At 46.4% G+C, this 27,688-nt stretch overlaps 1 protein-coding gene across 2 annotated transcripts in view; it reads left to right on the top strand.

Moving 5' to 3' along the window:
* The window catches only part of TONSL (tonsoku like, DNA repair protein), a 375,765-nt gene that overhangs the window by 239,110 nt on the left and 108,967 nt on the right, over positions 1-27,688 (top strand). For both annotated transcript variants that reach the window (XM_085604559.1, XM_085604558.1), the window contains exons 16-17: positions 15,416-15,539; positions 19,541-20,583. In XM_085604559.1, coding sequence (XP_085460685.1) covers positions 15,416-15,539; positions 19,541-20,583 — 1,167 coding nt within the window. The remainder of the gene's footprint in view (positions 1-15,415; positions 15,540-19,540; positions 20,584-27,688) is intronic.

The raw sequence follows: 27,688 nt of genomic DNA, 5'->3' as shown, positions 1-27,688 counted from the left end.
GATTAGAGATGCGCTGGTGGTCCCAATCCCAAAAGCCAAGACTGCGACCCCGAGCACGTCTGATTATAGACCTCTATTGATGCTAAATGTTGATTTTAAAATTCTGAGTAAAATCTTCGCGGTTAGACTCTTGCCATTTATGACCAGTTTGTTCCATGGGGACCAAAACGGGTTTGTACCAACTAGATCCACATCGGTGAATTTGTGGATGCTGTTTCACGTCAAGCACCACCCAGAAAGGAATTGTTATCCAGACGCCCTTATTATGTCGGTAGATTTAGAGAAGGCGTTCGATTCGGTGAGGTGGGATTTTCTAGAACTGCAATGGAAAAAACGGGGAGAAAGGTGGAATAGGTTGGTGAAAATATTGTACACACCCCCTACAGCAAAGGTCAAAACAAATGGAGTGGTGTCGGAAGCGTATAACATACATAGAGGGTCTAGACAGGGATGTCCACTGTCCCCGTTGCTATTTGCGATTGCAATAGAACCACTTGCCATCACCTTTAGGCAACACAGTCACTATCTGGGCATACACCTAGGGAATGGTTTGCATATGATCTGGCTCTATGCAGACAATTTACAATTATACAAGAGAGATGGTGGTCAGGGAGCAGAGCAGTCACTAACTATTATGGACACACATGCGAGCTTGGTGGGACTTAAACTTAATAAAGCCAAGAGACTTGCCTTCCCATGAATTATTGGGGGTACGTCCCCAGTGGACTTACCTATGGGTCTGACTTGGTCCCCGTCCTCATTTAAATACCTTGGCATTTCATACACTGGCAGACCTGAGAGAGGGCAACCTGAATCCGGTTTTGAGGTCCTTAAAAACATGTGTGCGGTTTTGGCGTTCACTTAAGCTACCTTTGATGGCTCGCATAGCTCTTTCAAAAATGATTATGCTTCCCAGGTTATTATAATACTTTGAGAACTTGCCGGTGATAGTTACGCCGGCGTGGTTCACTGGCCTCAATCAAACACTCCGCAAGCTAATATGGGATGAAGGGCGGAGCAGAGTATCTCTGGAGATATTACAACGGGCACTAGAGGAGGGAGGAATAGGTGCACCAGACTTCGAACTGTACTACTTGCCGGCCCAACTCCAGTGGCTAGCCCAGTGGGTGGATGGTAGGAATTTAGAATTGCTGAAAGCGCAGGGGGGGAAAAACACCCAAGGTTGGTTAGTGACTAAGTTCCTGCAGCCAGCGGTGTAGGTTCCCAAATCTAACGTGCTCCTACAGGCGACCCTATATTGTTGGAAGAGATCCCGCCGTCGTACGAGGGCAGACCGCCCCTGAGATACCACTAATGGGAATCCCATATGGATACCCTATCACCCTATATGCCAGACATCAGCTCGCAGATTGGACGACAGCTGGGATAACTACAGTGGGAGATTGCTTCCTTATGGGGGCATTAATACCCATAGAGGACCTTATGACACAAACTGATCTCCCAAATGGGAAATTCCTGACATATTAGTCTCTGACCAAGACATTTGGGGACTTATGGCAGAATAATTCCCAGGAACCACAAACGCATGGGTACTCCAGACAATTTTAACCTTGAGGGCGGCCAGGCACCTGATTAAATGGCTATACCGGTCGCTACTAAACACCGTTAAGAAACCATTGGACAGTACCCGTAAGAAATGAGATGAGATTATTGGGAGAACATTGACTGACCAGGAATGGAACAGAATATTAGATGGCCCCAGGCGGGTATCCATAACTTCTAACTTTAAAGCGATACAGTTTAGTTATGTGCACATGGTATACCTGACACCTCACTGACTAAACATTATAGGAGGCGACGTGATGCAGGGTTGCCCTAGATGCAGAGTGAAGGATGTGGGTTTTGCTCAAATGACATGGGAGTGCACACATCTGAGAGAATTGTGGGCGATGGTATTGGGCATGATAAAGAAAATACTGGCACACACTTTGCCGAACTCAATAGAAGTTTGCCTTCTAGGCTGGTTTCCCAGACCAAAAGCCAAAAAAGTAGGCAACAGATTCATTGACCTTGCATTGATCCTGGCGAGGAGCAACATAGCCCAGCACTGGAAATCACGCTTGGCCCCACATATAGAAACTTGGGAGAATAGTGTTGACACCTGGGCCAAGGCAGAACAGAGAGCGTTAATGCTGGAAAATGCAAGGGAGATCCGAAAGCGCCCATTGGCAGCGCTATGGGCAGAGATACTGAGGGAGTGGGAGACAAGACATGAACCTGATGCAGAAGACTGAGAAGGTGAGGCATTAGATCAACTAGAAAGTAATATTGGGGCAACAGGATCAAAGGACCAGCAGGACTGAAATGAGAATAGGGAGGGAATCATAACTGAGTTGATGCCCTCTTGCGCTGAATTGCCCTCCCCTCACATGCGCCCCAGTGCGCCCCTAACGATAGCCTAAGAACACACATCTGATATGACTTAAACTAGACCAGCCCATATCCCCTGACAAACATATATAGGACAAACACATGGTGGGACGACACCGGGAGACACACCACCAAAATGGTTAATAGTATTTACTAGATGTGATACGTTTAATGTAATTAAATATATATCTTTGTGGATTGTTACGAGTAACTCCCTTGAGTACGCATGACTTTAAGTGCAGACTTCAGGTGTATGTAAATCTGTCTTTTAGAGACACACCTGTTTATGTGAATAACTGTCCCATGTGAGAATGATTGCATTTGTCATTGAAAACACTATATACACCATGTGACAGTCTGTCATGTGAATAAAGGTGTTCTTGTTAAAGTACTTATAAAAAATGCTAATAAAGATAGATTACAAAAAAAATTAGTCTTTGGGAAGATTTAAACCTTTGGATGTTCAGGTGAAGTGAGTTTTTCCTTTCTCTTCCCGAGCTGGTGAGCAAGACGCTTGGGTATGGAGGATTCTTTAGGTGAGTGGCCTTGTATGCCATGCACGAGATTTTACAATTAATTCTCCTTTGGGGGGTAGCTGTGGTCAAATTTGTTTTTATAGATTAACACTCTAGCTACAGAAAGGAGATCTCTTTTCAGTGGGGTAAGTGAAGAAGACAAGTTGATAGCAGGTATTTAATCATTTTAAGTCTGTGAAGGAGATGACTGTATTATCTGAGTTGCTGGTCGGTGCTAAACGAAATGGTGCAATCCATTGTGAAACCAAATAATTTCATTGAGGAAGAGCTGGAAGGATAAAAGCCATTCTCCTTCATTTTGTCAATCAGTGAGATGTGGCATTCTTGTTTTTTGTCCAAGTGTAATGAGTGAGAACTCCTTTTTCGGGTATTAAGGAGTTGTTTGCCTTCCATTTCTGAACCTATGTTGGGTAAGAGTGCAGTGTGGGCCTTTTGGTGGTTGATGAAGAGGTTTGGTAGAGTTGTGTGTTGTCCACATACTAGTCCACAGAGACACCATCTTCCACAATGGAGACCTTGGCTGTCTGAGGTACAAGTTGAAAGCTGTGTATGCAGAGAATGATTGTTGAGGAACACCATATGAGAGAGCTCTTTCCAAAGTGAACCTTTCCATCTTGACCAGCCAATGCTGATTCGATAGAAAGGGTGCAGACTGTTTCAGATCTTGGCCCTGCGAATCCCTGCGAGGCTGACTTTTAATTCCAGGCTGGTCTTGGCGTGCTTGTGTTCTGATCCAGGGAGGACCTGGCCTGGCTGTTTAGACGGGACTCTTCCGATTGGAGCAGGGTCTAGACGGATTTACATACTGCTGCTTCCAAACTGTCCTGACACGTTGAGGAAAATAAGGATGGACTGTGATGGGTCTGAGTGATTACCATTTGCTGATATTAATTCAAGCATTCCATCATCACTTCTTGAATATTGATTTTAATGTTGTAAGCAGTAATACTAGGAGTGTATCCGAAAATGGGAATGAGACTTCACGTCAGTGAAAAAGTTTACATAGAACTGCTTGTCAATGAAAGAACCATACTGCATTCAAATTCATGTAGTATCTGATAAATATATCTGTTCATCCGGGTATTGGCATAGCAGATGTCACAACGTGACACCCCATACCATGCTTCTTGCAAAGGGTAACACACCGTTACTATGCGGGCATTACTACGATGTGCTTTTTCTACGTTTTTTTTACTTCGCATTTACCATTACTACGCATGCTGCTACATAGCATGCTTTTACTACGCAAAGACTCTTACTACGCATTACTTTACTTTGCAAATGTCATCATACAATTAAATAATTTAATTATTATGATGAGTATTATTTTAATTTTTTAATAGTGCCTTCCTATTATTTAGATTTCTTTTTTAAATATTACTATTTATCTATGATGACATTTGCAAAGTAATGCGTTTACGTTTTGGGGTACTGGGGAAATATAAGGGGTCAGGCTGGGTTAGGGTTTTGGGGTGTAGGGGGTAATTTTAGGGTTCAAGGTGCATATAGGTTTTGGGGTGCAGAGGTAATTTTAAGGGTCAGAGTGGGTTAGAGTTTTGGGGTGCTGGGGTATTTTAGGGGTTCAGGGTGTGTTTAGGTTTTGGGGTAGTGGGGTATTTTTAGGATTCAGGTACGTTTAACGTTTTGGGGTACTGGGGTATTTTTAGGCTTCAGGGTGCGTTTAGGTTTTGGGGTACTGGGGTAATTTTAGGGGTCAGGATGGGTTAGGGTTTTGGGGTGTAGGGGGGTAATTTTAGGGTTCAGGGTGCGTTTAAGGTTTTGGGGTGCTGGGGTATTTTTGGGGTTCTGGGTACTACTCCTCACCCCCCCCCCCCCCCCCCCTCCCCAAAGCCCCTATTTCCCTGTAATCCCGTCCCAGGGGTTAGGTTACTTTATTTAAAAATATTAAAAATGGTCCATATTTGCGTAGTAGTGGTATGCAAAGTAATTATCAGCGCAGTAAAATCAGATTCTTATATTCTAAATGCATTTGCGTAGTAATGGTATGCGCAGTAAAAAATATGCGAAGTAATGATAGTTGCGATGTAAAAACATCGCACTAAAAGCATGCGTACTAATGGCATGCTAGGTAGCGTCATATATTCGCATTCACAGTCACTTTTCCCCCAAGGAATGGTTCGTGTTTTTGTGACAAAAGGTGATGCAACCGGAAATCCACTTTGCTATGCCTACTTTGTGACGGGCAGCCTCCTCTGGGCTCTGGAAATAAATAAATGTAGGAAGCTGTCTCTTTTTATGATATATCGAAATGTGATTTGTCGTGTAAAGAGTCCAGGGGTTCCCTTATGAGTGACGAGGGGCTTGCTATGCGATCCCAAAGTGCTCTGTTAGAGGGGAGTATGGTTGACCAGCCTTAGGCTTAACTCAGAGGAGTGCAAGACATCTGAAAATACACACAATAGTCAATGACTGAGACACACAACTCAAAAAGAAGGTCCACACCAATTTATAAAAATAGCAAATATCTTCATATATGTTTAGGCATCAGAAGAAAACCATTCAGCTAAGTATATTTTTAAATAGGAATATTTTTCAGTTCAAAAAGTCAATTTCTGCAATGTTAACCTATGGAGGAAATTCTTATGCAGTTTATTGGCTCTTGTCAGCGACTTAAAGGACCCTTCTGCAGGAGTTAGGATGAGTGGCAGGGGGCAAGTTCCAAGGCAGTACCAGTAGAACACCACCAGTGGCACTAGGGCGGACGAGTGCAGCGGTGCTAATCAGCAACTAGTGCCCAATGTTATCCAATGGAGAGCTGTCTCAGTACAAAGAGGCTGCAGGAGGGGACTGTGTGACCATTCCGGTGAAAGTAATGAGCGGCTTTGGTTCTTTCGATGTTGGGTGACATGGGGACAACTTTGGTCCTCGGTAACTAGGCGTCCGGGTGCAGAGGGTCTTTGGGGTGTCTGGTTTCTCCGTCCGGCAACACCCACACTTGAGGGTGGCTGCCAACAGATGCTGCAGTCAATGTTGTGGAGCTCACGAGGAGTCACTCCTCAGTGGACTAGATACCTTGAGGGCCTGGGGACCTCACTGCCACCTTTGACCCACTTTGACACGGGTTGGGGGGGAGGCTGTAGTTCAGTGGTGCTTGGCATTGTCAGGTTTTAATGGGGCCGGAGTCCTCTTGGTCTTTCTTTGGCTGTCTGCTGGATGCAGGGCATAGTTCCGCTGTTCCATGGGAGGTCTTCGTTCCTGGGTGAAGGCTGGCAGGTCTCCCGGGCTTTGGGGACTCAGCAGCTGCAGGACAAGTCGACTTATGGTGCAATAGGTAAAGTCAGGCCAGCTGGGTAGACGCTAAGTTAGTTGCCCGGTCTTCCGTTCTTGCTGTGTGACTCTTCTCTGCCATCTTCTTTCTTCAGGTCGTCAAGATCGGATTTCTGGTGCCAGGGACTACCCTAAATACTGAGTTTTGGGATGGTAGGAGAGTGTAGGATAGTAGCCAATGGGCTACAACACCCCCTATATGACCACTCCCTTTGGGAAGTGGGCATAACCCTGTCCCAGAATTCCTAAGTATGCAATCACAAAGATGGCTGCTTCTGAGCAATCATGTCCACTTCAGTTTAGCCCACCTTACAGGTTGTACACGCCTGGGGGTGACACGCCTACTTGATTAGCTAATTTTTCCACCTTTCCTGGTGCCAAAGGGGCTCTGAACGAGGGGTGCAGCTTCCTCTCCTATGAGGGGGAGCCAGATTCACATTTCAAAGGTGGCAGCTCTTTGAAGCTAATCAGCAGGTGTTACAACCTCTTCCCGAACAGGCTTTTGCTCTGGGCTTCCTGAGAGCTGAGGCTGTCACCCCAGGAGGTCAGAACAGTGTCTAGGTGGCAGGCCGGCAGAAACCAGTTAGGGAGCACACCAGAGGCTGGTAGGATTTTAGGGGGCACCTGTAAGGTGCCCTCTGGCTGCATGTTTTGATAAATCCATCACTGGAATCAGTGTGGGTTTATCAGTACGAGATGTTTGATACCAAACATCCCTATCTTCAGTGAAGCCATCATGTAGCTGGGGAACTTGTTTTCACCGGTGTTTATAACATGTTTTCAAATGACTTCCCTGGTCACTTGTACTGGCAGTAATAGGACTGACCAGCACAGGGGCATATATGCTCATACATGTATGCTCTTCCGTGTAATATTCAGCACCCTGCCTTAGGGCTGTCAGGCCTGCTGTAGGGATGACTTACAAATATTACATGTAGTATTAGGTGACATGGATCACAGGGATGTGTGACATGTCATGTTTTCACTTTTGTTTGCACCAAGACACGCATCCTGCACTGGGCACCCTTGAATGTGCTTAGTGAGGGGGTCCCTTAGGGTGGTACAATGTGCGCTGCTGCCCTTAGCGGCCATCTTTAGTACCTCAGGCCCTACGTACGAGGGGTACCATTAACTAGGGACTTGCACAGAGTGCTAAAGGTTTTGCCAATTGGGGAAACCTAGTACACTTCCAGTCGAAATTACATCAGTTACCAAGCAAAAAGTAGGGATGACCATGTCAAAAAGGGCTATTTTCCTACAGCAAAGTTTAGAGATTTTAATATCTTTTGTCCCATCTGTGTTGGAATTTTTAATTATTTTTTTTTTAACTGTGAATATTAAATGTATACAGTATCCATCCCACAGTGGAATGCTGATTAGCATAGAAGGAACTGAGCATAACTAGCCTGTTGAGATGGAAATCCAAAGGCAATTTATTTATGAACTTAGAAGTTCTCAATTCATTTTTTTTCTCTTGCTAACTATAGTGATGCCTCATTAATTGTAAATGCCTCAATTGTGCCCTCATTTCATGCAAATTGTAATGCTAAGAGGAGTAGCGCCTGTGCAAAACAGTTACTTTAGTTTTGAATTAAGAAGTTGAAAGGAGCTGACATTAGCTGGGTCATTGCTACCGGAAATGTCTTAAAGAGGCTCTTTCAGGATCGCTTTGGTGATCCATTGAGTAAAAAGGGAAGATGATTGAGAAGAGCTTCGGGTTGGATAAAAGTGGGTCACCATCTATTCCCTGCTTTGGCTTGATGCAAAAAAAGGTATGGTTTGGATTCTGCAGCGAGAGCAGTTACAAGCCTCTCTGTTCACCGAATACAAAAGTATTTCCACTTGGCTTCATAAGTATTGGCAAACGGTTTCCTGCATTTCGGAGGGATTTCTAAATGTGTGAACTTTATGTGGTGAGGAACTGGGCTGTGAGGTTCAGGGACTTGATGTCATGTTGTAAGACCTTCCATCGCTGCTGCGTTGAAAGACGTGTATGGGTTTTGAGAGCGATCAATTGGCCAGAGTCAGTTGCAGAAAAATGGTGAACTAATGCAGAAGCATTGATCAAGTCTCCAAAAACACTAACTCTCTGGTTCTTTGTTGCCAGCATCTGCTGGCAAAGAATGTACATTTCTTATTCTGTCGGGTCCAGTTGGTGCTGCAGCAGCATGTGAAGATCAGGTGCTGCTGGTGCTGATTGAGACCTCATTTGTGAAATCCGATCATGAGTAGTTGAAGGCATCAGCCTAGTTGTTCTCAGCTAGAGGAAGGTGCTATACTGAGAGACACACATTGTTGACTGCCTAGTCCCATAGACCTTGTGCATCATCCGACAAAGTATAAGATTTTGTCTCCTCCTGGTTCCTGATGTAAGACTTGGAGGTGGTCGTGAAAACCGGCTGACTGGAGCCATCTTAAAAGCCAAGACGGATAACTGGAAACGTTAAGACCTTCATGTGAACATTTTTTCTCTCCTTAGTCCACAGGCCTTTTATGGAGAATTCTGCATTTGAGCCCCCTCTCTGCCCCCAGGCCATCCATTGATGCGTCCACTGCCATGTCCTAACTTGGATGAGAGGGCTGGAAAGGAATTTGGACTGAGCAGTTTTCAGGCATCCTTCACCAGAGCAGAACCTGTCACTGCTGTTTCAGCTCCTGCTGAATGTGGCACAAATAGGGATCAACGGGATGCATTGTGACTAAAAGCCTAGAAGACAGTTTAAAATTAGACTTGGGCTGTGCTGCATTTGCAGAGGTTTTTGGCCATGGAAGCAAACTTTGAAATCCAAGCCTATTGGGTTAAGGCCAGGGAAACCCATGCTATGCAATGTCTGCAGTCACTCGGAGGAGAAGACGACCCAAGAATGGGAGAAGGATTGACTTGCTTTCATTTAGGGTGAGACCCCACAGTTTAAAAAGCTGTGACCAGTGAGAATGCCAGAATGTGAATGATGCGGCTCCACATTAACCCCATTTTGTCCAGAAAGTGATAGCTGAAGCCGCATATAAGCACCACCCAAGCAAGCTGACTTCCTCTGCTTGCTTTCTGTGCCTTCAAACACAGAACCAGAGCTAGCCCCTAACTCCTTCTCGTCAGTTGGCATTTTGTTTAGGAAATTCTTTTTTGTAGTTTTCTAGGCAACGTGTCCTCTCCTGAAAACTAAAGGGTTTAAGTCTTGTTGGGACATATGGAAACAGATGTCTGTGAAGAGGTGTCGCTCTGGTGTTTGTGTTTGGGCCGCGACTCCGAGTTGTGTGAATCGTGTGCCCTTATGCTTCCGAAGGCGATTCAGGATTATGAAGCCAATCTGTACTTTGCCTAACACCAGAGAAAGTCATGGAGGGCCTGCTTCTAAAGTTGAGAGAGGGGACGCAATCCAGCGCTCAGACCCGCTCCATTGATGGGTCTTCTTCATGTCTTTAGGTAAGTCAAAATCCACAAAGAAACATAAAGTCCAAGCAGGCCTTGTCCAATCCAAGCCAATCCCCTTCTATAATGGTGCCCTACACTCTTGTTCCTGGTCCCCCTCAGAGATACCAATCTGCAGCTAATGCCGATGCACCCAGAATTTCCAGGGCTGTCTGCGATGCCGGATTAGGTTGAGCTGTTAAAGAAAGCCATTTTGTGAACCTTTTGCACCCTGCCGGCTCCCTCTGGTGTGACTTTAGACTCCACGGATTCATGGAGGTCACCAGTCTGGTTACCGCTGGTGGATCCACTTTCACTGCAGTCAGTTCCTCCCGTACTGGCTTCAGATTCAGCTGGAGCAGACTCCTTTTCTTGCACAACAATCCGCATTGGTCCATGACACGTCAGTGCCAACAATGACACCGGAAGAGGATACGATCCAATTGTCCTGATGGACTCTGAACCCGGGTTCGGCCTCAACTAAGATTGTGCCCAGAACAGTCCTGATGTGACTGGCCCCTGTTCACTTTGGCTGAGACACAAAACTGCACCTTTGCCTAGGATCCACCTTCCAGAGATCCACACAACTTTTTGGATTGGAATGTGACCAAAACCTTCGGTGACGATGAAGGTGATGGGGATGAAAGGGAACACATTTTGTTTTCCTAAGCCACTTGGCACGCACTTCATGGGAAAACTCCATCTCTGGCATCACCAACTCCTTCTGCTGTGATGCCTTCCTCGTGAACATTGAGGAGACCTGTACCCCAATGTGGGAGTCGAAGAAAGCAAACCTGAAGGAGAACCTCTGCACCATTGCACTCATTCCAGACTAGACTGGGTCTTCAAAACCCGTCGAATATCCCTGCTGCTATGACGCATGGAGAGAAGGGAAGCTAACCTACCCACTCAAAGACCTGTATTTCTCCTGCTAGGAGCAGCTGACCTATTCTTCAGAAAGACATGTGCAAGACCCTGTTGATATAGGGTCTGTGTTATGGATGAAAATTGTCCAGAGGCCAGAAAGTCACATCAAGACTTCCCAGGGGGAGCCAAAGAACAAACCTTATTTAGGTTGAGGAGGTGCACACAGCCAGTTGTGCATACTAAGGTGAGCCAGCATCGAACACCTGACCGACCATTTCAGTTCCTATAAGGGTGTCTCTAACACCAGGAGGCACAACACTTTCCCGCAAACTGTACCTGGCATGGGTCCAGTTCTGCTCACTCACAGGGAGATTGTCCAGAATGAGGCAGGAAGCCCAGAATCATGAACCATTTGAACCATCTTTCTAACCCATGTAGATAAGGAGATGGTTTTGTTTGAAGCCGCAGTCTTGATTTCATTGTCTGACTCTCCAGTGGCTCAAAGCTGTACAGTGACTTGTGGTTTTCGAGATGGACTACATTGCTCAACTACACCAGCAGTGGGGCCCCGTATTAAGCAGGTGCTTACCTGTGTTTGCCCCTATCATAGCACCTTGCATCTGGAATCGGCGTTCATTTTTTCTGTTTTGATTCTGACTTCTGTATTTACGTGAAGTCAAGCAGGTTGCACACCGTTGTGTTCTGCAGATACCTTTGGTTTAATTAGAAGAAGCTGTGGCCAACTTTCCAATTGTAAGTACTTAACAATTGATGTGATTAGGATGTTCACAATATCGAGCAAAAAGTCTATATATGGTTAAAAGAAATCAGAACATGTTCCGAGCCGGAAAAATAATCTGCTTTACACGTAGTCTGTATTTTCCAAGCCTTAAATTGCATAAAAATATGAACAGTCACCGATGTGGCTGTAATGATTTGGTTTCCAGTGCCAACCTCTTTGGGGTCAGAAGATTCTTTGCTCTTGTACCTTAAAATCAATTGAAACCCCCATCTGTTATGTTGCTCTTTAGTGCACGTCAAATTGAAAACTCGCTGTGCTTTTCTGGTGGTTTCTTCTCTTCAGTTTAGTGTCAGTAGCTGAAGAACACAGTGCGATAGATTTCTGAAGTGTTCTTGCTTCTGGGGTCTGGCATTTGTGTATGTTCTGACTGAGGCACAAAATATCTGTCTTCTGTATGTATAGGTTTCTTCATATACATAAATGAATAGGAGATCCAGAAATTCAAAATTCCATTGTAGTAATGTGTTCTGTTCAAGCTCTTTAAACCTCATTGTATCAGGGAAGTGGGTGTAGTTTTATTTCAGTGTGGCGATTCAGCTGGGTTGCACAACCTACTGTCTGTGATACAGAACATTTCCAGTAGAAGGTGTAAGGATACCGCCTCCTTCTCAGTGTGGTCTACATGGAACCAGTATCGATGAGTGGGGCACCGACTGGACTCGGACTATAGAGTGGTTGACGCATTGTGACAATCAAAGTGTCGCTCATGTGAGCGGCTCCTCGGTGCTCTCATTGCCTCTTGCGTTGTGGTATTTGTCCGGCACACCTTGCAACAGGGGCGAATGCTGTGCCTTCATGTCCAGGTATTTGCTGAAGTCCTCATGGTGGACATCCTCATCAACTAGCTAAAGATGCTTTTCTTTATGTTGTGTGGGAGCTTCAATGAGTTGTTCAGACGCTGTTATTCACCACTGAGTCCCATCACTGTGACTTGCCTGGTGCTAACTCAGGAGCTGGCATGCCACCTTTCTGCGGCTTCGGCTGAAGTTTTCTCTCGCTGCACCGTCTGTCTGGCGGTCTGCGGTATGCACAGTGCCACCATAGTATGACTATTGCTTAACCTTGTTTTGGACAACATCTGTGACTGTGGAGGCCCCTGAAATGTCAGAAACTGTCTCTCATCTCCTGGTCTACGATGAGATTCTGATGTGGACCAGGAGTGCCCAATGTATACGGCTGCTCTTAAGTAAAGTCGAAACAATCACTCTATCTCTTACCTTGCGGAGTTCAGGCTCTTGCTGGTTACTGCATCAGACTCGATACAGTTGGCATGCTTCTCAGTTTCTGAACATTTCTTCACCTTGATAACGCAATCCCTTCTCCTTTCTTTGTGAAAAGTACCATCCGTGATGTCTTTCTGCAGTGATTATGAACCCTAACGCGCCTCGAAATCATTTTAATATCCTGAATCCGGACCTTAACATCACGTGGCTCGAAGTGATCTTCGTGCCTTTCAAGATGTGCTCATCATGCATGTTTTGAATTTTAGAAGGGTGTATTGTTTGTGTATGTGTTAGAAGTCCTACCTTGCATGTTTCTTAATTTAGCTCGTCTGTCAGGTGAAGCAGTGGGGTCTACTGACAGATCTCCTGGCGAGTTTGCATTTGATTTTGGCAGCCAGGAGGTTTGAAGCGACATTGTGTTACTCCTGCACTAGGAACTATTAGCAGTTTGTTTGTATTAATGAATCGTTCGAGTGGCTTTCTGTTTTTGGTTTGTATTTCAAGCAGTGATTATCTTTGCTTTAGGCTGTTATTTATTTCGTCATTATATCGTACACTTTAAATATACATGCATTTTTAGTGCTTTATTGGTAAAATAATTGCACTCATTAGGATTTTACTACTGAATTGTGATGCATCCCAAGGTGACTATCAAGAGATTTTTGTGTATTCTGTGATCGGAAGAAACTTTGATTGCATTTCAATTTCTGTTTTTGTTCGATGTCTGCTCCTAGACACTGAATGACATACTTTGCCTGTCAGACAAACTGCTTACTGTTTCCATAGTGATACCTTTCTTACCGAAAGCCTGTGAACGTCTCTGTTCAAGCACTCATTCACTGCCTCTCTTGCCACTTACTAAACCTGCTGTTCCTTGGCTTCTGCATATGCCCCTGCACTGAAACAGCTCTCAGACGCATCTAATGTTCTCACGTCTGCCAGCCACAACCACCTTTCTTCTGTTTTAATTATCCGCAGCCTTTACCACTGCGTTCAACATTCAACAACCAAGCCATACTCTATCCCCTTCCCTCCGCATGTGTCACAGCTGTGAGGCTCACCTGTTTTTGTTTTTAATCTTGCAAACAATTCTTTCTGTCTCCTGGTGCTTCTTGCGCTCCATGCGAACCCCACACACCCGTGGATGCACCTCAGGTTTGGTTCTGGGTTTTGTCTTCTCAGTCCTCTCCACCTCCACCGATGATGTGGTTAACTGCTTTGAGTCTCTCATCTTCTGTATGTTGATGACACTCATCTGTTTCCCATTTCTCTGTTTTATGTCGCTGCAGACTAAAAGGTCTGTTTTCTAACGACCACTAGGTACAGTCCTCATTGGTTCTGAACTATTCTAGAACAGAAAACCCCTATTTCTCTGCCTCAGATGGGCCTGTCCTTCTCCACTGTCAATTTCCTATTGCCCCAGACATCCTAACGCACTATCGCACTTTCAACCACCCAAGAGTATACAGTAACTCTGCTATGTGATTAAAAAGATTCATCACAGCCACTTCCACTAGATTCCTTTTTCTGAAAATAGGGATTATTGGCCAAGAGATCCCCTTTCAAATGGTCAGATTCCCAATAAATGCATTGGTTATGAGCGCGCTGAAATACTGGAAGCACTTCCTTGCACAACTCCCTACATACAAGATTCTTTATATGACAAAGACTGTCTGCCAAAAGCAGGGCACAGGACAAAATATTCACATTGATTTCAAGCCCCCTTCATACCGTACCAAACTGATCTCACTCTGTACTAACTCACGCCCCTTGGGCTGTCTCAGTGTTCATCTTCTTCTTAATCCCATCTCCCCGTGCATCTGCTCACGGTTCAGATTATTGGGACTTCTCGGTCCTTTCCTCCGGAATGCTTTCCCCTTTCTACTTTCTAGATCCTCAATTCCTTGCAGAGTTCAAATGAATGCCAGATTTTACCAGGTTGACCTGAATTTAATGGCCCCCTTCTCCATTGCCCCAGAAAGTGCGATAGTGTGCATGTTTATTTCTATGTACATATTGTTTATAATCGGTAAATAAATACACATCTTCATATGTATCCTCTTGTAGTACTTACCAATCTATTTATCAGAACTCAAATCCAAATCCTCATACGTCGCCAAGCTACACTTCTGTCACCACCGAAACTGAAAATGCTCTACGTAATGCTTAATGGTATGAACAGCACTTCCCATGGAAGGGCTACAAATTCTGTTCAAATACAAGTAAATATAAAATGTGATTCCAGAATCTTTGTAAGCATTCCAATGTTGGAAATTGGCAAATGTGTTGACTGGAGCCTTCTCAATTCTCTCTGGCAACATAATTGAGGCAACGGCAGCCGCACAAATGAGTTAGCCTTGTTAAAGCGTTTGTACAAGACCACATCGTCTCTTGCCTGGCACTGGGTGCTACTCTATCCAAAAATGTGAATCTAGAGAAGATTTGAGTTAAAAGTTACAAATCTGTAACATTCCTTCTCTGTGCCTCCCCTCAAAAATGTTAAAGTCAAATGAGCCATCAGGATTTTTTCAGCTTTATAAATGGATTTAAAATGGTGTCATAGTATGTGTTGCAGAGAAGCAATGCCAGTATGTTAGGTGAAATTTAGGCATTGCTTCCTGGTTAAGGTGAGGGCTTAGTGAATGAGGAAGTTATGTGAAATTTTCATTAGAGACATGTTGGTACGTTTATATTGAGAAGATGCTAATATCTGAGAACTAATTGTGCCACTTTTCTTGTTTGGCTTGACAATTCTCTTGGCAGCTCATCGGACATGACCATTAGCAGCTTGCGTGCTCCAGCAGCGCTGGATTTGAATGAAGAGGTGTGATACTAAGCGGCTGTGCTCTTGCAATAACCATTTTATTTATATGTTATACTGTGACTCTCTCCTTCTCAGGGTGAAACCCCTCTGGGCAGCCTCCAGGAGTGGACTAAGATGTACGGCAAGCACCTAGATCAGGAAACCACACAGAAGCGCAAAGACACCGAGAGACTGCTCCAGGAGTCTGTGTCTGGCAAATGTAAGGAAAAGACTTCAGCGAGAAGCTGGTGTGTTTTGGGGTCATATCTTGCCATTATATATCATAGTTTGAGAATACTGGGGTATGTTATGTTAAAAGGAACTTGTATAGCGCTCGTTCACCAGCAGGTTCACTATTGAGTACACGACTTTCAACACAGGGTTTTGGTTCCAGACTATCATTGTAAACTGAGCAAAGGGCAGCATTAGATTAGTTACTGCAATGTTGCAACCCGCGTAGCCGGAGGTGAAGGTGGCTACTGAAAGGCGGCTTTGAATTGTAGGAAACAAGAGATTACTTACCTATGAGAAATGTGGGAAGAGCGCTAAAATTTAGGGGCTGCTGATTATCGACTGGTAGGTTAGAAAAGCTCTAAAATTGATTGTGGGAGGGTACTTAACAATCCGTGAATGGTGCTCAACAGTTGCTGATTAAAAAAGGTGTGACTTCTTGCAAGTGGAGAGAACCTCAGTTGAGATGGGGGCGGCCAGTCCTAAAATCATGTGAGGGGGTTGTATTCTTTGCCAGTGGATTGGAGGAGCTGCCTGTTGAACCCCAGGGTGTGAGACCACATTGTGAAACTGGAAAGGGGAGGGGCCCAGATGCAGGGATGTGAGAGTGCCAATGTTGAACTTTGAGGTGGTGAAGGACACTGTTCTGGGTAGTTAGTTGGGGAATACCAATGATTGGGAGGTAGCTGGAGGAGAAAGGTACAACTGGTGCCCAGTTGGAACAAGAGCTTTCTATAACTTTAATAACTGTCGCTGTGGAGTGTACCAATACGTCTCTTTCAGCCGAGATGTCATTTTCCTTAAAGGATTCTGCTAAAGTTGACACTGTTGGTATTGTGCTAACTGTGCTCTCTGAGAAGTGTCTTGAAATACTTCACCAAGCATTCTCACGTATGTTCTTATTATTTGCTGCCCTATTGCGTTTTTCCATGTCATTTATTTCCAGAACCTTTTCGGGTCATTTTGCTTAGAAGAACATAGAAGCTTAGCCCATAGGATTTCATGCTTACATTTTGTTAAAGAACCATATCTCCCGTTCGAACCTTCTCCGTTTATCTCATCGTTTTTTATCAAAGCCAGGTTATGCGGAGAGCATTGCAGATGCTGAAGTGTTCTATTAATCCGAGCTCTAATAAAGCGACTAGCCCTCGGCATATGAATGCTTCATTTTAAATCAATCTGTGCACTTTTATGTAGGCATTTAACCAGGTATTTTGCTACTAAACGCTCAGTAAAACGTTCCCAGACCTTTACTGGGTTTGACTCGCATATTGAAGCAACTTCAATGGTCTCAGCAGCCGCCATTTCTTGGACGCTGTCTGCATCCCACTTTAGACGTTTTGCATTTTCTGTATGTGCTTTCTCTAGCAGGGTTGTAGCCAGACCCAGCATGCTCAGATTGGCTCTGATCCTGATGTTTTAAGGCTGATGGTCACTCTTAATATGTTGGTCAGTTTTAAAGCCTATGATTTGACTGTATAGACTGATTCACCATGGTATAGTCTAAATAGAAGACTGTTTTATTCAAGGACCTTGTCCAAATCAGCAGAATGTCACCCAGAAATCTGCCATTCAGTGTTTTTAAGCCTGCCAGATCGCAGGCTCTTAGCAATTTTTGCCCAGTTTTATCTTGTCGCTTATAAATTGGAGCGCTATGATCTCACAAGGCGTCTGAAACATGTCTTTGCATGTCATCTCGGTCCCCATCAGGGAGCTGAAATAAATTTGAATTAAAGTCTCAGGTGATAAACACCTCAAATGCCGTACATGCCCTTTTTAGCTCCATTAGGTGATCAATCAGTTTGTTCAGCACCAGAGATTTAACTCTTGGATTGACATAAATGTTTACTAATATCAGGGGTTTTTCCAGGTGCCGTGACCAGCCATCCAAGAGTAATACCAGCAGCCACGGTCTTGTATGTCCATTACTGTGACTTTTGCAGTTAAATTGGAGCTCATGTACAATGATAACACACCTTTTGTTATCCCAAAAAGCATTACTTTTATGAGCCGGCCTGCTGTATTCCACAAACCCTATTAGGGGTATACTGGACCATGTCCACGTCTCTTGAAGGGCTATTACATTAAGGTTTTTCAAGTATTCCGTCGAGGGGACATAACTCGCTGTGACATGGGACCTATCCATGGCACTGTACAGCATGCAATTAAAGCCCCAGCCCCAGGGCTGGGAGTGTAGGTCAGTGGTGACCACTTTCCCCCATGATTAATCAAGAAGAAGGGGCCGTCTACATGGGGTCCATGGCAGTTCAGGAGGGTAAGGGTGAAAGTGCCTAGTCTCCTCCAGACTATCGCATATCGGCCATGGTCATCTGTCAGCGATCCCTTGGAATGAAATGGAACCTCAATTTGACCAATGTTGCAACTCCCTTTGCGCATGAAGAAAATGATGATATCAGACTGCAGGCTGCCTACTTAGTTGTAAATGCATGTGTTTCTTGCAGATAATCCCCCCCCCCAGATTCCAAGAACATATACATAGGTCTCCCTGATCAAGCGTTCGCTTCGTGGGTTCCTTCAATCATTTACTTGTTCCATTGCCAGAGCTGACGAAAGCCAGCTCCAGATTTCTCGATCACTCTGCTTAATCACCGTCCTTCTTTGTAATTCAGCCGTTTGATCATTGTTGTTTCAATCATCAACCCGATATCACTAGGTGGGGCCGACCTACCCACTGCACCTTTCAATATGGAAGTTGTTGTTGTTCCTTTCCCCTTTGATGAATGAGCTTGCTGTAGTAAGAAAATGGGGAAACTATCTTCTTTATGTATTACTACCCTGAAGCCCCAGTTTTTCAGCAATTTTTTGGGGCTAGTATTATTGTTTGGAGATACAGAGTATTAAACGTGGCCAGGGTAAATTCTGTTACTAATTTACCTCAAATAGGCAGAAATTTGAACAAAAAGATATCTTGTGAATCCAGCTGGGTCAGTCCCTGAAGTCCTTTGATCAATTTTTTTTAACATTTGCTCGGTTTAGGGTATCCGGGTTTCCCCTTGATTTAAATTCTGGGATCCATAGTAAGCTTGGTGTGTGGCCATTCTGTTTTGGGGGAACAATATGCGTGATTTTGTTCTCTTGCTCTTCCGCTTAGCTTTCTTTTCCTCTCATAAATATTAGCGGGCGTTTTGGACAGGTTTTTCATCAGCATGACTTCTGCACTGACAAGACAGTAACTTAACCCCACCAGCTTCAATGTTTTGTGTAGCTGCTATTTAGACCCGCATGAGAATTTGGTGTGGGCCGACTGTGAGACCAGAATCTCCTAATTCGGCTGGTATCCCATCCACTAATTCTGGAAACTATCATTTTTCTCCCTGAAATGGTAAAAAAAAATGCTGACATTTTCTGCCTTCTCCCGAGTAGATGAAAGTGTCAGCAAGAGGGCCGGGGAGGTGGAGGGGCCAGGGGGGTGATCAGGGCAGGGCATGTCCGGGGCTAGCATTGTCTGTTCTCCTTGCACAGCTGCAGGGCGTAGGCAACCACTGGCTTTGCTGCAGCCCTCAGCTCCTGCAGCTTAAAAGAAACATCCAGTGTTTGTAGAAGAGATAATTCTGGGCCTGGAGAATGATGGAATGGCAGGAGTTGGAATTGCATCCAAAGTTATTGCTCCAAGTAAAAGTCTGCCACTTGTACTGTGAGCCTGAAAGTACCCGTACGCTACTCAGTTAATGAGTAATTTTGATATCGATTTACGTTAAAAGAAGCCTAAGGTTAGTGAAGAAATGGCTTTTTGTTTTAAAACCTTCATTTTTCAGCTTTAGAGAATAAAACATAAGCAAATCAGCAATCAGTGATAAGCAAGGTAAACGACTATACACATGTAACGTAGTATGACATTTAGATGGACAACGTCATGTGCACTCTATCTGCAGTCCCCAACCTGGAGAAATCCGGAATCCCGCTGGAGTAAATGGCATTTTTAGTACTGTTATTGACAGGCACTAACTTTAAGTTTTTTTTTTTCCGCAGTCCGCCAGGTCCCTGTTCAAAGCACTCGAGACTTCCAAGACAGTGAGCTGTTTGATGCTGAGAACTCGCAAAGCCTGACGCAGCCATTGTCCCGCACCGAGGCCACAGTTTGCCGCACTGCAGTGCCAGAGAGGAGGCGGCCACGCCAGGACAGTGGCGAGCCTCGTCGAAGGTCGTCCGGCTCTTCACGAATGCAAGGATCAAGCGTAAAGAATTCTACTCCCAGGCTCTCCAGCGACAGTGAGGAGGAACACAACGGAGAATATTTTCCAATCAGCAGTCCTCAGAGAGGGAGAGCGTTGGAGGAGGAACAAGGTATTGAAGAGCATGAGGACAACTGCATGACTCCTCTGAGGCCAGTTAAGAAACGTCCTAGACTGATGGATCGTAATGCATTACCTGAAACAGGAAGGTCTAATGTTCCCAAGCCATTGAATGTCCATGATAGCCTTGTAAATGTAGACAGTAATAACTATTCTCACCTGGGAAACTCTGGGCATAAAGAAGCAGATTTAGACCTACCTAATGCAGGTAGAACGGCATACCAGAACACTCTCCGAAGCCTAGGCAGTGCAAAGACCATACGCTTAACCCAGACTTTAGCAGACTCTGCCACCGCACCGCCGGATCCCAAAGCTAGAGTGGCCTTGATCCCTGCTGACCAGTACATTGCTGATGATTGGTTAGAGGATGACCTTGGAATGACCAATCCCAAGAAAAGGAGCCGGTGCGACCCCCTGAGCCGGCTTGAGGAGACTACTGGAACTGGAACAGACAGTGACGATAGCGACACCTTCCTCTCTAGAGACAGGGTGGCCCCCCACCGGTCTACTAACCGCTCACTGTCCCTTGGCAAGAAACGCTCTCGCCAGACAAGGTTAACACAGATAGTGGACAGGACTGTAGTGGGACGGACAAAAGATGCATCTTGGAGAAACAGGGAAACGGACAGTAATGCCTCTATTCCACGGGTTACTGACAACAGCATCAGACGTACCCCAGCGTTGACCAGCTCAGACATGAACCGACTTGAACTGCCTGTGGTAAGTAGATTTGGCATAACATTCTCAAATTTCACATATCACTGAAAACATTTCCAATTTTGTGCTGATGCGCAGATAGTAGTTTAGTGTTTTTCTAACTTTACTGTGGTGTGATAGATTATATGAAGATGTTAATTTAATGTATCTCATATCATCTCTGTAGGTTGTCAGCAATAGTTGTTTCTGAATTGAATTGCCTTGTGTTCGCTTTGTTCCCTTATGCCTCTTTCTAACTCTACCACCTTTGACAAATGGAGAATGTTAGGATTCCAGAGTCCTCCTTATATTCCTAAAAGGCCGTAGTTCTCTCCCCATCCTCCATGACATTGTGGTATTCATCGCGGTAGGGGAGGTAACCAGAGCATCTCTGCACTGTCTTGCTTTATATTGACCTTGCCTGTCTGTCTTCTGCACTCACATGCCTACTTCCTAAACAGGCCTACTTCCTAAATCCAGTCCTTGTCTCCACCTGAGGGGACTTGGATGTCTCTAAACATCATTTGTGTTTTTTCCAAACAATCCCAAATGTTTATTGTTTTCTGATGGTTTGGTAATCAGTTTCCCGTTTAGCGTTCTCATCTCATAGACTTCAGCTTACGCCACTGCGTGGATTTTCAAAGAGTTCTTATCATTCGTCAGCCAAGGATAATAAGCCTTTCTTTAGTAGGGGTATCTCTGTTATAGTCATAATCTAGTGAATAGTCCCGCCCATGTGCGTGGACCCCGGAGCAATAAAAAATAATCTCTAAAGGTGACAAATCATGCAGACCTGCATACACCTTTAAGAGAGAATTTAATTTAAAGACAGATAATGCCGCCTATACCCACAGGCTACACTGTCCAGTACTTCAACTAGAACTCCACCAACATCCACAAACAGCACTGCCTGTCCAGCTTTTCTCCACATAGGAAAAAACCCTGCCTCTACCAGCAAAAGCCTCTGGAATGATAGAGAGGAAGGAATGGACAGACAAGCCCCATAGGCTGCCATTATGTGGCTTAAAACAGGATACTGTGCCTTTAAGAAAACTTTCCAGATTTCCAGAACTTTCCCCAGTATCCCAGAATGCCCAGCAGGTCCCTTCTACTTTCAGTTCTTTTTGAAGGCGTAGCACGCCAGACCTGTTGCATTCTTCACATGAATAATCATCTCTCCACCGGGGAGGAGGGAGGGCGCTTATGACTATAACAGAGATACCCCTACTACAGAACTGGAGTTACAGAAAAGAAACTACTCCTTCTGTAGTAGGGGATCTCTGTGTATAGTCATAATCTAGTGAATAGAATTGATTCAAGATAGCCTGGCTGAGGGTTATGAACCCGAAACTGGTCCTAGGAAGATTGTTTCCGGTCCAGGGAAGACATGGCTTGACAGTTCGGGCTGGACTGTTCCCATGATGCACAGGGTCAGACTGATTTGCATATGGCCATGTCTGAACTGGGGTGGCAGAGTGGGCTAAAGAACGGTGGTGGATTAAACCCAGATCAGTTGACTGGGGGTGAGTGCTTGCAATGTTCAACACTCCGTCCATCATTTCCTTTGGTTTTTGCTTTGTTCGCCATAAATTGGCAGGGTATGCTCAGACATGAGTCCCTTGCTCACTTTGCCACTGGATTCAAGCAAGCCTGGCTGAAGACGGCTGAAATGCCAGAAACCGGTCCTAGGAAGCTTGTTTCCGGTCCAGGGAAGACATGGCTTGGCAGTTCGGGCTGGACTGTTCTCAAGAGGCACAGGGTCAGACTGATTTGCATATGGCCATGTCTGAACTGGGGTGGCAGAGTGGGCTAAAGAACGGTGATGGATTAAACCCAGATCAGTTGACTGGGGGTGAGTGCTTGCAATGTTCAACACTCCGTCCATCATTTCCTTTGGTTTTTGCTTTGTTCGCCATAAATTGGCAGGGTATGCTCAGACGTGAGTCCCTTGCTCACTTTGCCACTGGATTCAAGCAAGCCTGGCTGAAGACGGCTGAAATGCCAGAAACCGGTCCTAGGAAGCTTGTTTCCGGTCCAGGGAAGACATGGCTTGGCAGTTCGGGCTGGACTGTTCCCATGAGGCACAGGGTCAGACTGATTTGCATATGGCCATGTCTGAACTGGGGTGGCAGAGTGGGCTAAAGAACGGTGATGGATTAAACCCAGATCAGTTGACTGGGGGTGAGTGCTTGCAATGTTCAACACTCCGTCCATCATTTCCTTTGGTTTTTGCACTGTCAGGCTAGTCACATCCCTAAGGTGGGCTACCTGATGTCACCCCGAGGGAAGGGATCCACCATCTTGTTTTTGGTGGAATTAGGAATTCTGGGACAGGGTTATGCCCACTTCCCACGCTGGGCAGGAAACACGTGACAATAGGATATGCGGTAAACTCTTAGTTTATTTAGTCTTTGGGGAATGACTCGCAAAAGTACACAAAATAATACGTTGGGTGGTGACGTCGTCTTCAGTGGATCGGTTCCTCTCCCTCCTTGGCGTCCTCTTGGATCTGCTTCCCTCAGGGACTCTGATCAGATACGGAGAAAAGAAGAGAAAGAAATGCACTTCTGTTACTGCCAGACCATTTCGCAAAATATGGGGAAGGGAGTGGGGGATTATTCACCCGGCTATCTGGGACTGGTGCTGGGGGGGGAGAAAACAGTCACTGAAGGCAAGCGGGTGTGGGGCGCGCCGGAGGCCACCTAGGTTGCAGCTTCAGTATGCCGCGGGGTCTCGGAAGCCTCCCCAGCCCTTTCTGATGGCGTCTCCATCCTTTTCTCTGTTCCCAGGAGGCGTGCTCGTACCTGCTCAAGCCACGTTCCTTCGGCGCTGCGTGAGGTCGTTGGCCTCCTAGCTTCTCCACGTCCGATTCGTCCGGGCCGCTCCGGCTTTTCCTTCCCTTCTCTGCGTTCGGTTCCTCGGCTCCGTCTCTGTGGTCTCGCTCTCGTCTTCTTCCTCCTTCCGGGTTTCACCACACTCGATAGGTCCCGGCGGTCTTATCCGGGACTGTCATTGCGTGATCCCACCCCCAAGGGGTGGGGTCAGAGTCGTCCTGCAGTTGAGTGTTAAAGGGCCAGTCCTGCATTTCGATACAGAACCGGACAGACCCATCCGGTTTGGGTACCATAACAATGGGGGAGGTCCACTCGCTCCGTGATGGGCGGATTACGCCCAGCTGTACCATTTTTTTTACTTACTCAGCAATGGCCATCCGACAAGCAGACGGTATCCTGTAGGGCTGCTGGTGGACCACCTTCCCAGGGGCTGTCTCAATACGGTGCTGTACCAGATTGGTCCTTCCGAGGAGGTCAGAAAAAAGGGAGGCATGGGACTCCAGCACGTCTAACAGGGCTGTGTGTTGGTCTTTTGTCAGGGAGTCGTTGACTACCAGATTTCCCAAAGTACAAGATGTACCTTTCGTGGACAGGACCAGGTGGCTGTTCTGTGGCGGAGGCCCTATCCATTTCTTGAGTAAATTTTTAATGTGGTACATCTGGTACTTGTTGGGGCCCAGCAGGAGTTTATAGGTGGTCTTCCCTATGGTGGCTACCACCTTGTAGGGACCCTTCCATTCCCTTTTGACAGTGGAGAGAGAGGTTGGCTTCCGCATGAGGACCCAGTCATTCACCTGCAGGGTTCTCCACTTAGTCCCCTTGTCATAGATGTGTTTTTGGCATGCTTGGCTTTTCTCCAGGTTTGTATGGGCTAGATCCCGTAGTTTTCCTATCCGGGAACGAAGATGTTGGGTGTACTCTAGAAGTTCACTGGTTTGGTTGTTCTCGTTCTCCTAGGTCTCTCGTGTCATCTCCAGCAAGGTCCTAGGCTGCCGTCCATAGAGTAACTCGAAGGAGGAGCTGCCCAGACTGGTCTGAACCTGTTCTCGAATGACAAAGAGGGCGAGAGGGAGACTACGGTCCCAGTTCTTTCCTTCACCCTAAAGCATCTTCTTCAAAGTCAACATAAGGGTCCCGTTATACCTCTCGACCAGTCCATCGGTCTGTGGGTGATAGACGGAGGTCTTTATGTGCTTCACATCTAACATTCTACAGGCCTGGGACATAAGTTTTGAGACAAAGGGTGTACCCTGATCAGTTAGGATTTGGGGAAAGCTGACCCCGGAGAAATATTCCAATAGCTTGTCTGCGAAGTTAGCGGTAGTGGTAGCCCTGAGGGGGAAGGCCTCTGGGAACCGGGTACAGTAATCCACCAACACTAGCACGTACTGGAACCCTTTTGTTGATTTGGGTAAAGGGCCGATCAGGTCCATGCCCACTCTTTCAAAGGGTTTGCCGACTAATGGCAAGAGCTGAAGAGGGACTGGAGGTGGACGGTAAGGATTCTTTCTTTGACAGACCGGGCATTCCTGGCAATATTTCTTTGTGTGCATAGAGACCTGGCCAATAGAAAAACCAGAGAAGGCTCAGAGTGGTTTCTAGGGTCCCCGAATGACCAGCCTGTAAGTGGGAGTGGGCGAAGAACAGTATCTGTTCACGGAACTCGTGGGGGACCAACAGGAGACCGTTGGATATCTGAAAACAGGGATAGGTTGTCCTTGCTCTGGTCGGAGTCAAGCGGGCTTCCTGCCTTGTCTATTTGCCAGGGTTCTTGGGACAGAAGGGCTGTAGGGGCGTTAGCCTGTGGAGTGGCGGGGTCTCCTTGGCTTTTCCGTACCTTACCTACAAAGAGGGATAAGAAGTTTGGATTGTCGGGGGCGTGGTTTGGACGCCGAGAGAGATGGCGGCTCGGTGATTCTCTCTGCCCGTGCGTCAAACAAATGAGGGCAGAGGAACGGGTCTCACCGCTCCTATCCAGCATCGGATGGCAGAAATAGTGATCGGAAGGTGAGGGGGCCTGAGAGGCGAAGTTTGGAGACTTTTTGCTGCTGGGAAGCGGCTCGGCTGCAGCCTTAAGCGATCCGCCCGATGCCGGTGAGGACTTCGGCAGACTACGGGACCACGTGACGGGAGAGGTGTCGGCGGCCGGGCGGTTGCCGGAGGAGATCGAGGCCAAGCAAGACGGCTATCGGAACTCAGCCGGTATATACGCAGGAGCGTATCTGTGGTGAGGCGGAGGAGCTGCGCAGTGCGATGGACAGTCGTTGATGTAGGTCGCATAGACAAAATGGCGGCTACCGCTACATAGAAGGAGAGCCCTGACGCTTCTGCTACAGAGGCTGTGGGGTGCTTGAGCATATGGAGCTATCTGCATTCCGCGAGGGATGTGTGCCTACTGTTGTGTACCCTGATGCTGTGAACTGTTGAGATGTGAGGCCGGTTCTGCCCCCTTCGGTGCTGCCCGTGTAATAATGAGGATGGTGTCTATGGCATCGTGGCAGAGCGCATGGAGTGGACGGCTCCCCTCAGGGTGGAACTAAGCCTACAGAGTGAATCTGGAGCTCCGTCGGCGGCGCGCTCTGCTTTATTTATCTGGAGCTCGAGGTACCTTACATGGGGATGTGGAGCGGTAACTGTCTAAGGCGCTGTCTCGCAGGGGGTGATCCTTCTTGTCTGCGATCGTGTTGCTCTGAGCCTGCCTGGCTTCCCTGCTACCGTGTGATCTCGCCTGCAATCTTTTGCCTTGCACCATGGTCCCGGTGAGTGGAGGCGCGACCATTCCCTGTTCGGCTGCACTGGTCTCCATGTTGTGATCACGCACCTCTGCGCTTGATGGGTAACACGAGCGCCATGTTCTGAGATCCTCCAATCATATAGCTAGAGGACGGGAAGGCGCCAGGGGATGAAGCCTTAGTTGCACGCGTGGATATGTTCTAAGTCACAGTAGATTTACCTGGCTGATACCAGTCGGCAGAGGGAACGGCGATCAAGAGGTACTCCACAGGAGTAGGCTGAAGCACTTTGGGACATTTCTGTCTGGCAAAGGCATCTACACGACGGACTACCATGGCTGATAGTAAGGAATCGATGAAAAGCACGAAGAGGCTCAAATCTGATCAATCAAATCCTAGTTCACCCAGCAAGGGAGCGAAAGGTAATCCCGATCCGATGGAACTGATACTTAATAAACTGGATGAAGTTAGGGAGCTAGCTAAGGCTACCAAAGATGAGGTGGCGGCTATCAGGCAGGATAATCGTGAAACCAATGCAAAATTGGTGGAGGCAGAGTCGAGGATCAGCAGGCTTGAGGATCTAGAAGTAAAGTCGTGTGCAGCCATCAACCGCTTATGCATATCATCGGATCAAACTATGCGGAAACTGGCGGAGTTGGAGGACAGGAACAGACGGGGGAACCTACGCATTTTTGGCCTTCCGGAGGGGTCGGAGGATCAGCATGCTAGCTGCGGAGCTTTCCTGGAGTTTTGGTTCTCCCAGGCTACTAATCTATCCTTTCACCATCCACTGGAGTTTGATAGGGCTCATAGAGTACCAGGCAAGATAAGTAAAAACCAGAAAGGGCCCAGAGCGATTGTGTGCAAGCCATTGCGATATCAACATGTGGAACAGATTCTTGACTTCATGAGGAAAAACAACCATATTTTATGGAAATCGGTCAAGGTATACATCTCACAGGACTACAGTAAAGAGACGGTGGAGGTTAGGAAAGCGTTCTTGGCTCTGCGACCAATGCTAAAGAAAAGGGGCTTCCAGTATGGGTTTGCTGGCCCTGCAAAGTACCGTGTGTTGGTCCACGGGTCTCCTCATTTCTTCTCTGATCCTTTGAAATTGAAACGCATGCTTGATGGTCCGGACGATCAGGACATGGATACAAGTGCCTCAATGGGGGCAGTAGCGCAGGCTTCAGCCGCAGGTTATAAGTGAACACAGCTCTGTACGAGCTATTGCTTCTTGAAGGGGCAGGTTGCCTGGGGCATATTCCCTGCCTCGGGGCTCTCTCTAAAACAAGTTTTATTGGCAGTATGCAGTTGCAGATGCTCAGGGTACTTGGCCACATGATATGTTTTAGAATTATTACCTTTCGAATAGAGGGGTTTCAGTTTACTGGGCCAGGATGGCTAATGGTCATGTATAATGTTTCACAGGTTTATTAAGTGGGTTGGTAGTGATTGACGGGGGTGGGCTGTTGTTTAAACGACTGGTCTAGAATGGTTGATGAGGTGCCCGTAGGTTGCGCTGGTGGGGGGGTGTTGATGCCTAGAGGGTGGTAACAGGCC

The sequence above is a fragment of the Triturus cristatus genome, chromosome 5_1 (genome assembly GCF_964204655.1).
Source record: "Triturus cristatus chromosome 5_1, aTriCri1.1, whole genome shotgun sequence".
NCBI classification, from domain to species: domain Eukaryota; kingdom Metazoa; phylum Chordata; class Amphibia; order Caudata; family Salamandridae; genus Triturus; species Triturus cristatus.
This window is presented reverse-complemented; position numbering and strand designations above follow the sequence as displayed.